The 10,846-nt window shown below is 51.5% G+C and overlaps 4 protein-coding genes across 4 annotated transcripts; 1 reads left to right on the top strand and 3 right to left on the bottom strand.

Moving 5' to 3' along the window:
• Positions 1-117: 117 nt before the first annotated feature.
• On the bottom strand, positions 118-1,079 carry APUU_80527S (uncharacterized protein; the record flags this gene model as incomplete). The annotated part of the gene is made up of 3 exons (XM_041696818.1): positions 118-206; positions 255-978; positions 1,029-1,079. The coding sequence occupies 3 exons, from the start codon at positions 1,077-1,079 to the stop codon at positions 118-120; spliced, it is 864 nt and encodes a 287-aa protein (XP_041562410.1).
• A 1,738-nt stretch (positions 1,080-2,817) lies between these two features.
• On the top strand, positions 2,818-4,678 carry yap1 (putative bZIP transcription factor AP-1/Yap1; the record flags this gene model as incomplete). Its single annotated transcript, XM_041696817.1, has 3 exons — positions 2,818-3,288; positions 3,342-4,471; positions 4,531-4,678. 3 exons carry the CDS (start codon positions 2,818-2,820, stop codon positions 4,676-4,678), a joined length of 1,749 nt encoding a protein of 582 aa, XP_041562409.1.
• Positions 4,679-5,793: 1,115 nt separating this feature from the next.
• APUU_80525S (uncharacterized protein) lies at positions 5,794-8,294 on the bottom strand (the record flags this gene model as incomplete). The annotated part of the gene is made up of 4 exons (XM_041696816.1): positions 5,794-7,609; positions 7,733-7,844; positions 7,946-8,099; positions 8,286-8,294. The coding sequence occupies 4 exons, from the start codon at positions 8,292-8,294 to the stop codon at positions 5,794-5,796; spliced, it is 2,091 nt and encodes a 696-aa protein (XP_041562408.1).
• A 309-nt stretch (positions 8,295-8,603) lies between these two features.
• APUU_80524S (putative glutaminase) lies at positions 8,604-10,800 on the bottom strand (the record flags this gene model as incomplete). Its single annotated transcript, XM_041696815.1, has 2 exons — positions 8,604-10,312; positions 10,368-10,800. The coding sequence occupies 2 exons, from the start codon at positions 10,798-10,800 to the stop codon at positions 8,604-8,606; spliced, it is 2,142 nt and encodes a 713-aa protein (XP_041562407.1).
• Between the last annotated feature and the right edge of the window lie 46 nt (positions 10,801-10,846).

The raw sequence follows: 10,846 nt of genomic DNA, 5'->3' as shown, positions 1-10,846 counted from the left end.
TGACTATCTGCCATCGACATCTGGTTAGCGATGAAACATAGACTCGAGGAGACAGGTGGATTTAAGAGGAAGATTGGCCGTTAATCATAAAGCCCCAATGACAGAACCGAAAAGATTTCAGTATGCGTCCTCCTCGCCTTGCTGATAAACGTGCCGCGACCGTGTAGGATCTTTGCGCATCTGTTGACCGGACCCTGTAAAGCCCACTGCAAACTATTAGCATCGCCGACCCAATAGTTATGGGTTGTGCATACCTCGAGCGTTGACACTATCACCAGTTCTGAACATGCTTTCCTTCTTTCCATATTTGGTCTTGCTGGCAAAGTCCTTCCACTTGCTCTTACCCGCCTCAAGCTCCTTGTTGGCTTTGACCTTCCGCGAAGATTTGGTAGGGCGCGCGGAACCATCGCTAGGCTTGCTGGGCTCTTTACGGGCCTGGGTGGCCAATGCGGGGTTTATATCTGCTGCCGCCGAAATAACGCTGGCGCTGGGAGTTTGAGGAACTGGGGAGTGGTTTGAGGAACTGCCTGGGCTTCCATCAGCCTTGCGTTTTCGCGAGTCACTGTTGGAAATGGGTTTAAGGTCTTTCGAAGTTAAAGATTCTACTGTCCCATACGACTTGAATGAGACGATGTAGACGGGATTGCTCGAAGAACCGGTTATGGATGTGATGCGAGCCGGGTAGTATGAGTTGTCGCCTGACACCCAGCGCGCAAGCACATTCTCATTCACAGAGAACGAAGCGGGAGCGGGGGTCTCATCTGCTTGCTCGGCTGCTGGGGCTCGATAATTGGGTTTTGATGCATAGTCGTCTCTAGGGCCTTTCGATCGGGCCGGTTCGCTGGATGGCTGAGTGGTAGGTTTGAGTTCGGCGATTGATTGTTCAGTGAGGGTTATAAGTTCTTCCAGCTCAGCTTTGAGACTTTGCAATTCCGTGTTATCTGGGTCTACCTGCAAACTAGATTGAACAGTTTCAAGCTGGGATCTGGTTAGCTGTGTGCTTGGGATATCGCGCGTGGTGAGCGAACCTGAAGCTTAAACTCCTTGACTTCAGCCTCTAGGGCCGCAACGTCTGTCATGATGATGCGAAGTAGTATCTAAAGAAGAAAAAACAAGGATAGAGACGGGAAGCTTGGGTGGGTCTAGATGCTGGCAGGGCTGGTTGTTTCCTCCGTAGTCTCGACTACTGCAGGAGGTCGTGGGAGGAGATTCCGCGGCGTTGGGCGGGGCACGTGACCGTGGAGGGCGCCACATGGTCACATCATCGACATTTCCCTAATAATTCCAGCGGATCTATGAAACGCGCTTCTACGCTAGGTCGCTTTGACTTGCTGGGATGGGGGGTTTTTTTTTGTATCCAGAACCCGACGATAAGCGAGCACGAAGGGCGGGTGTTCGTTACTATAGTGTTGAACCTACGTATGACGAGCCAAGTCCACCCTGAAGCCTTGAGCCGAATGGGGTGACACCCGGAACGCCCTCGACCGACTCGACGATGTAGTTACTGACGATGGCCAAACCCCGATGAGTCAGACCTGGGCCCAGAATCTCCGAATATCGAATGAGATTTGGGTTCGCCGACCAGGGATCCTGGTGCCCGGAAACGACAATTGAGAAAGTTTTGGATACCGAATGGCTAGCCCAATGAGTTGGCGCCATGCTTTCCCCGTGCTGGTCTAAATGCCTGCTTTTCCCGCGTTCTCACTTCTCCCTCGAGCGGATTAGCTTCCTCGGGCTTTGGTGATTGGCGGTAGGCTATCGATGTTGTGGGTGAACCAGCCACGGAGACTTGCCGCGCATCCGAAGAATGGGGGGTCTGATAAGACCGATGTCGATCGAGAAATTGAGAAATGTGATGATGAGCTCATACCTCCTACGTAGTCTTTGGTCGAACAAAGGAGAGCCATGTGTTCGAGGTCTGGAAATTGGAGAACAAAAGTACGAAGGTGCGATAACGGAGCATGAGGCTGAACTGGAATAATTATTAGAAGTCTTCACTCTTCAGCCTTCAGGGACGGAGCAGAGTCGGAGTTAAAAAGTCTCTAGAGTCGAGAAGGTCAGAGAATCGACTATCCTGCCTGATTTCTAAGCAGTGTTGGCCCGTTTTGCGCAGTAAAAGCAGCAGTCCCGGCGGGATCACATCATTGGCTACCACGTGGGCTCAACCAATCAGAGTCGTCAATAACTGCCGCTGCTTTTCCCTCCGCCACACCCCGTGACTGCATCAACCGTCCCCTCTCTGCCTGCACTTCTTGCCTCCACGCTTCACCCAGGCTTCCTCATCTCGTCCAATATCGGCCTGAATAGTGGCTCTTCCTCTTGTTTCACTGCCCAGCCAACCACCGACGGCTGCCGGAGGCACTAGTTCCCCTGCCAATTCTTTTTCTGACTTCATTTCATCTCTCATCTGACCCCTCCGCTACCTGTTTCACCCTCCCCTCTCACTTCCTATCAATCTGGCAATTTCTCTTCGAGGAAAGCCTCCCTTCTGTGTTAACACCGCTTCTTGCTCTACTTGAACCTCGAAGACACAATCCCCATTCTTGTACATTGCCGGCATCGAGTATCTTTCACACTTCGTCGTCATATCTGACCGACCATTGTACATTTCGACACAAGCTGCCAATAGCTTCAACACTGCAATTCGACCTTGTCGTAAATATCGAGACGGCAAACGGGCGGGAAGCCCGACCTGACTACCAATCGTCAACAGGTCTCGTGTCTGCAACGCCACCCACCGGATTAATTTAATCGACAACTCGTGCCTTTGCATACTGAAGTCTTTCAAGCTTCCTTGCAAATTTTCGCATTTCCACGATGTCCGACTTCAACACTCTGTACCAACAAGGTCTCTACCTTTCCCCTGGCCAGCAGGATCTCCTCCTCGCCGCTCTCTCGTCGAACAACAAGCAGAAACCCAACGGTCAGGCACCAAAGCCCGGGTCAAATCCTACCGATACACCGGGTCAAGCGTCCACGGGAAGCTTTAGTGCGTCTCCGGCGTTCGATGGCTCGAATCACCATTTCGACAACTTAAACTACGATGAGAGCCCTTACCTTGACTTCAACCCAGATCTCGAATGGGACTTCCCCGGCTCGGACGAAAACCTGATTGGTGATCTGCCGGGAAGTGCAATCTCGGACGATCATGAAGTCGGTGATAAGCGAAAGGATTCTGAAAGCACAAGCGAAGTCTCTGGAAAGAAACGAAGGGAAAGTGACGATAAGAGCGATGAAAAGGCATCGAAGAAACCAGGAAGGAAGCCTTTAATGTCAGAGCCGACGTCGGTATGTACAGATGGTAACTGATGCAGAAGCAGTGATTGCTGACTCTCTCCTAGAAGCGCAAGGCACAGAATCGTGCAGCACAACGGGCATTCCGCGAGCGAAAGGAGAAGCACTTGAAGGATCTGGAAACAAAAGTAGACGAGCTGCAAAAGGAATCCGACGACACTAATCAGGAAAATGGATTGCTCAAAGCTCAAGTGGAGCGTTTACAGGTTGAACTGCGAGAGTATCGCAAGCGTCTTTCTTGGGTAACACAAGGAAACGCGCTTTCAGCTATCAATTCATACCCAGGCAACGCCAACCGCATGTCCGGGTTGAACAATAATGACTTCATGTTCGATTTCCCCAAGTTTGGGGATCTACCCGGAAACCGCATCTTTAACGGTGGCTCACAAGCCAAGCCCGGCCAGAACAACTCGAATGATACCACACCGATACCTGGGGTTTTACGACAGCCTGCACTCCAAACTTCAGCTAACAGCAGGGGTCCTAACTCTGCTTCTCCCAAGGCAGCCACACCAGCCAAGCCAGCTAACGCATCACCGGCCACCACACATGGACGTTCGACGAATCAGACCCCGAATTTGTCTGCCTACAATGTCAACCGACAAACGGGGCAGAGCCATGACACCTCAAATTCTGATTCTCCATCGTCTTCGTCAGACTCTCATAACTTCCTGTCGTCTAACGGCACCTCCCCAGAACCTAGCGTACAGTCTCCGGACAATAAGCCCAGGGAATCTCACGACGGACACGCTTGCACCATTGACGGTGAGGGTTCATTCTGCGCGCAGCTTGGCCTGGCCTGCGGCAACATTAATAACCCTATTCCAGCTGTGAGACACCGGAGCGAAAGCGCGACGAATACCCCCACCGAGCCAGAGAACACCGAAAATGTCCCTGGAATTGATTTCATGGCTCAGCAGAACGGAGGCCAGTTTGACCCTCTTCTATTTGGGGATTGGCGGGAGCCTCAAGATGCGATTTTATCGCAAGATTTTAACACGTTCTTTGATGATGCATTCCCATTGCCTGACCTGGGTAGCCCGTCTCATAATCTTAGTGAGGCTGGCACCCATGCACAGCCCAAGAAGAGCATTCTTGATGAGATTGATAGTAAGATGGATGAGGAAGTCGTGCCAGGGGAGGACAAGGCCCAAATGATGTCTTGCAACAAGATTTGGTATGTTTTAACTACTTCCGTTAGCACCGTTGTAAGTGTGCTAATTTTTGCTTTCGCAGGGACCGATTGCAATCCATGGAGAAGTTCCGTAACGGGGAGATCGACGTCGATAACCTGTGCTCCGAACTACGCACCAAGGCTCGCTGCTCTGAGGGCGGTGTCGTCGTGAATCAGAGGGATGTGGATGATATCATTGGCCGTGTCTAAAGACACATTGAAGGAATATGCAGTGCCAACAACCATGGAATCGTCTGCTTCTCGAATTGGGATACATACACCCTTCGATATGATACCTCGATGATATTTGGAGTAATGGGATATGATACAACTTTGCCTTTTTACTAATGGGATGCACAAACACAACTACAAGTTGAATTGGTGCAAAATGTCATGATTTATGGATATCTTTTATGTTTTCTCACTTCTTTTCTTGCTTCATAAGGCGAATGGGCGGTGGATGCGCATGCAATTGAACCAGAAGTCTGTACACCAAGAGCATCATATCGGCTCGAATTTGGGTTGAATTTTATGCCACACCACAGGAAGGAAAATACGTCATCTATTCATATAGGAAACCCGGAGTTGCTTCGGACACAAAGACACACATGGAGAATACTGGAAAATCGGGCAGCAGGGAACAGGCGCTTTCGCGTTTGCATTCGTTCATATCTCTTAACACATTCATTGGGTTTGATGCTTGGTGGGTTCATTTGTACTTACTTGCATTGACGACAATTTGCTACCTAACTACTCTGCTTGTGTTATTGTACTTCCTTTTTGATAATAATCAAGAACAACCCAACTCAAGACGAAGAAGTGCTAGACAGCGCCATATTGCCAAAATCTCTTTGTTACCTGTAGGGGACCGAGAAACCATATCCCGTATATTTCTATAGCGTACCTTCTTAATATAGACACCCCAGGACCAGACCGCTACCAATAAACATGTCCTCCAAAGTCCCCATCATCGTCATAGCCCGCAGGGACTTGAACGCCCCAGCCAAGTACCCTTTCTTGGGCATTTAGGGGAAGCTGTAGATAATGTTGAGAGGGTTGATTAGATGTGGACTGTATAAAAGCAGATACTTTACAAGCAGCAATTGAAGAGAAAAAGTTGTTTTTTTATTACACACAAATGGAAATTAAGCTACTAAAAACAGTAGAATTTGGTTATAGCGCATCACATCACAGGACATAGGCCGAGTAAAGGTAAAGGCGGCCGAGAAAAAAAGGGGGAAAATTGACACTGAAGCGAAGAGGGAATACAAGATACTAGAGGGAATACTAGATGGAAAAACATGCTAATAGATCAAAATCATGCCTTAGGCGTCGCCAGACGCAGCGGGCTTGTCACCGGTCGGTGTCGACGTTGATGGAGCAGATGAATCCGTTGGGCCTGACTTGTTGAACCCTCCGCGACCACCTCGCCCGCCGCGTCCGCGGTCACCGCGCCCACGACCGCCGCCTCGTCCGCCCAAACCTCGTCCGCGTCCAGTTTCGCTATCGCTAGCTCCTCCACTCTGATATCCTCCGCGTTGTGATGCGTTGCTACCACCTCGGTTGCTGCTTTGCCACGTGCCGGCATTCCCACGGTGGCTGCCACGGTCTTCGAAGAACTTGACGTTGGGCTTTCGTGGTTGGCCGGGAGGAGTGGACTTCTTGTTTTCGATGGGGAGGTGATCAAGAGCAGCCTTGGCATCCTCCACGGTTCCAAATGTGGCGACATGGTTGTATTTGCCCCATTTCTCTACCTTTAGTAGCTTAGCCTTGTCATCTTCGCCGAACAACTCCCGCGCAGCTTGCTCGTTCTCAACATTCGAGATGAACAGAGCGTTGCTCTGCTTCCGCTCCGTCTTGGGGGCTGGGGATTCTCCTTGCTTCTCGGGGTGTGCCGAACCATTGGCCTCGAGAGTAACCGAGCTTTCAGCAGAATCAGCTGTAGCAGAGGGCTGTGGAGTTACGGACTTGGGGAGGACCGGAGCAGGAGAGGTGCGAGCTGCAGCGGCAGGTCCCTTGCCCTGTGCAGGGGGCGCGGCACGAGCGGGAATGGGCTGAGTTTGACCAAACTGAGGTGTGGCAACATTAGGACGACCGGCGTTGACGGGAGAAGGTACGCTGACAGGAGCACCTGTTTGAGGAGCAGGCTGAGGAGCACCAGAGGCTAGGGGCTTGCCGGTACGGTGAGCAAAGTTGAATCCCTGAGCGCGCATTTCCGTGCCGATACGTCCAGACTCGATCTCAAGGACCAAAAATCCAAAGGCAGCGTCCGCCAAGTTGAAGTTCCACATGTTCTTGAAAGCACTCTCGTCTACCTGACCGCTAGCACTACCAGGGTTGACCGGGCCACCGAAGGGGTTCCCGCCATTGGCAACAGCAGGCATCTTCTCAACCACACCAAGGGCGTTTTCCAGCAAGGTCTTCTGAGCATCGTTCTGGTGAATAGCGGACTCGACTTCACCCCGCACTGTTTCCCACACATCGTTGAAAGAAGCCTTGGACGCGGCCAGCTTGCCCCGATAGTGGTCGAGCGAGGGGTTAACAGAGAACTCGTTGTAGGACGAACCGTAGCGGAAATGAAGCCCGGCAGAGACAGAAAAGTCGGCCTTGAGAGTCACAGAAAGCTGGTTCAACATTCCTTCACGGGCAGGTGAAGCGTGCGTAACAAATATACGGGTTTCCGACGGGTCGTAAACACGATTGGCGGTGTCGATCAATTCACCCATTTGTAGCAGAGTCGTCCACATGGTTCCTTGGCCACCCGCAATGGTTGTCTTTCCTTCACCGTTGTCGAAAAGCTTGTGCATCACAACCGCACCTCCCAGGCCGAGCAGACGCAGCTTGACGCCACCAATGTCCAGCAACCGAGAGTTGGCCTCGTCAATGATGTGCAGCTTGTCAACCTTATATTCACCTGAGCGGAACTTCTCTAGCACCCTAACATCCTCGCACGCACCCCATACAGTGTATACAGGAACATCGAGTGTGAGCCGCTTATCCAGCAGCATGGAGAGCTCTGAAAGGGGTAGTTGGTCTGGTGTGAACCGCGACTTGATCGACTGCTGGGGAGGGGTCTGAGCAATTGCGCGCTTCACGCCTTCCGGTAGAAGGGGAGAGTATTGAGCAACATGTTTAAGGGTTCTATAATAAAAATTCATGTTCGTTAGCCGACCAAATCTTTTTTTTTTTTTCACGACAACTCGTGTATCAAACTGAAAAGCGCGCCAAGAGTGTTACACCCCAACTGCCTTTTTGAGTACTCACTTGTCCGCAATCCGCTCCAGCGATGTATCATCGTAGAAACCAAAGTCACCGGTGTGGATAATATGGTCTGCGCGGGCTTGTCTGGCCAACTCGTTCAGAGACTTCAGATTTCCTGTGGATCAAAAAAAGTTTAAAACACTGACGTTAGCCCACCAACTTTACTTTTGGAATTCAAGTAGAATCGTCAGGCGACTCCCACAAAAAAAAACTTACCTCGAACATCTGCAATACACAACACTCTCACAGGCCCATTTTGAATGATTCGTCCGTTGTTGGGTAGTAGAGGAGCGGCTCCGGGGACTGGGCCTGAGGCACCGTTAGGGAGCGAATAGCCTTGCGGTCCAGCGAAGTTGTGAGGGGGACGGGGCTACAACGAGAGGCGGAAGAGATTAGCATCGAGTTCTCGAGTACAATAAAGTAGATTGGGCGCGCGGAACAGGCGTCCGACGCGTGCATCTCTCGAGGTGGGAGAATATGACGTTGGACAGCTAAGCTCCCACTGCACGGGGTCGGGGGTTGCTCGGGGGCGACAACAACAGAGGGGGCTACTCACAGAAGCCATGGGGAGAACACAAGTCGAAGGTCGAGAAAACGGAGAAGCAGACGGAAGGAGATGAAAAGCGACAAAGAAGAGAAGGAAGGGCGAGGTAGACAAGAGCGTCAGTTGGTGAAGAGGAGCAACAGCAAAAAAGGCAGCGGGTTTGGAACTTTCGAAAGAGCTGCGATTATGTAATCCCAGGGGCGTGCACAACATTTAAACATCTACAAACAACTGACTGTTTCAACTCTACCATTCCATTGAATGGGTATGTTCAGCATTGACGGCATTTAAATACAGTGTGCGAGTATATGTGCAACCAGCTTGCTACTTCTACAGATCCTCTCTTACTATCTCGGATGCCTTCTGCGCATCCTCGAGCTCTCGCGCCACCGCAGCTTGCAGACACTTGGGGCCCTGTAGCGCAACTAAGGCAAAGTGGCCACCCACTGTCGGTCGCGCGCGACACAGAACAGGACGCCCGGGCTCATTACCCTGGGCTGATGTGGCGATATAGCGATCGGAGAATGGCCAGTTGTGTTTGCCATTGGACATGTATGCCCACAGATCGTGGATGAACTCGCGGCGAGTGGTCTTGTCGCCGAACGTGCCCGCCAGCCACATGTTCCAGTCAGATTTGGCCCAGTCCTGCCGGTTGTCCAATGCAACGCCGTACTCCGCACGGACGCCCTTGAAGAACGTGTCTCCCATCTGATAGGCTTCCCTGGGGAACGTTTCGAGGTTGAGCAGCACGTCCGGAAATAGGTTGTACGGAGTCTTCCATGACGCAGGCTCATTAGGGTACTGCAGAACGAAATGAGATTTTCCCTCGTCGGTCCCAAGGCCCTGGGTGAAGAAGAGCTCGGCGCGCTCTTCGCCGATCCGCGAATACTCGGTGAGCCCGCTTAGTTCTCCAAATGCCTTGAGCCCAACTGCCGCCTTTATCGCAAGGTTGGTTTCATTGGCGAGAGGGCCTGCAGCATCGTTGGAGGACAGCTGCAGTTCAATGTCGATGCTGTTTTCAACCAAGTAGTCCGCATACTTTCGCAAGTGGTGGATGTACTGGTCTGCCCAGGCCTTGTCACCAGTTGCCCTTACGTAGGCCAGAACGAGAACCATTAGATTTCCGCACTCCTCAATAGGCATTGGTTCTGCCTTTTGGTCATCATGACCAATGGCGTTGGGGTAGTGCGCGCCCATATCATGGATCACGTACGGCTGCTGCCAACGGCCAGCAGCAAGGTAGCGCATCATTGGTTCCAGCAAAAGGCGGATATAGTCTGGATCCATAACGTAGTATATAGGAAGTGCAGGCATGATGACGTCTACCGTGTTGAGATTGCCGTTGCTGGAGAGCTCCTTGACAAACGCCAGCACGTCGTCTGCGTCCAGTGAGTCGTTGGGTATGGTCAAATCAAGCCCTCCCCATGCCTGGCGAGCCGAGAGGGAGACAATATCAGCGTACTTAGTACCGCCTACATTCTTGGCCTGCAATTCCATCACAGAGTCGACGATATCGGATTCGAGAGCCGCAGCAGGGTAATCTTCGAAGAAGTGCGATAACGCTTTATAAGTATCCGGGTATTCGGCCCTGTAGTAACCTGTGTACGGCTTCCCTAGGTAATTGATGGCCTTTTCCCTCACATATCCCACCGCGAAATTTACAGAATGATTCCCACTAACAGCTCCAAGATCATGGGCAAACGCAACGATTTCGCCAGGGACCCAGGTGTCGTCTTTACCAGACAACTTTCCGTGGTTAACGAACTGGGAGCGCACCTCTCCGCGCTTCCCCGAAGAAAAGGAAAGCTTTGATTGAGAAGTCCGCTGCGACGAAAGGATAGCTTCACCCCAAGTAGCCATGTCGCTTTGTTCGGTATATGGAACTGCATCCTTCACTTTGAGAGCATATGCCAACGTGGAGCCGTCCCGATGGAAGCTGCGCGCGGTGTTTTGCTCTCTCCCAGCCCATCTGCCATCGATACTTGTATATATCTGGATGTCATTTGAATTGGCCTCGGAGACACTCACAGTCAAATAACCTGCAGCATACATTAGCTCTGCATAGACTCCCGGAACAGCCAAAACAAGCCATACTGAATGGAAGCGAATGCCTTAAATAATTAGACGGAGATATCGGAGAGAAAAAGTCCAACGTAAAGATAACTCGACCAGCAGAAAGCGTAAATACAGAATGTGTTGCAGTATACTCAGCGGTTCGCACAATAGCAGGGCGGATCCTGTCGCCAGGATTCGTGATACTCATCAGACTATACGCCTGGCCGTCAACTCGCGCCATAATGGACCAGGTCAGGCTCTGACCAGCCCAGAACTGGGGTTCTGCATATGGCAGTGTCTGTACTTGGTCGCTGGGCATCCATGTTGAGAGGTACGGATTCCTAACAGCCAGAGGATATGAAGGAGGTCGCGTGGGTCGATGGTTGACAATATCGCGCTCACGGGTAGTCGTGGAAAATGCCGCGGTCGCTAACGATGTGAGTCCCAGGATGAATCCGAGATTGAGGTGCATGTTGAGTTTGTACTTCTCCAGTGGACGAAGAAGGACATCTGATGGA

The sequence above is a fragment of the Aspergillus puulaauensis genome, chromosome 8 (assembly GCF_016861865.1).
Source record: "Aspergillus puulaauensis MK2 DNA, chromosome 8, nearly complete sequence".
Lineage (NCBI taxonomy): Eukaryota > Fungi > Ascomycota > Eurotiomycetes > Eurotiales > Aspergillaceae > Aspergillus > Aspergillus puulaauensis.
Note: the sequence above shows the minus strand (reverse complement) of the source record. Positions and strands in the feature narration are given on the sequence as shown.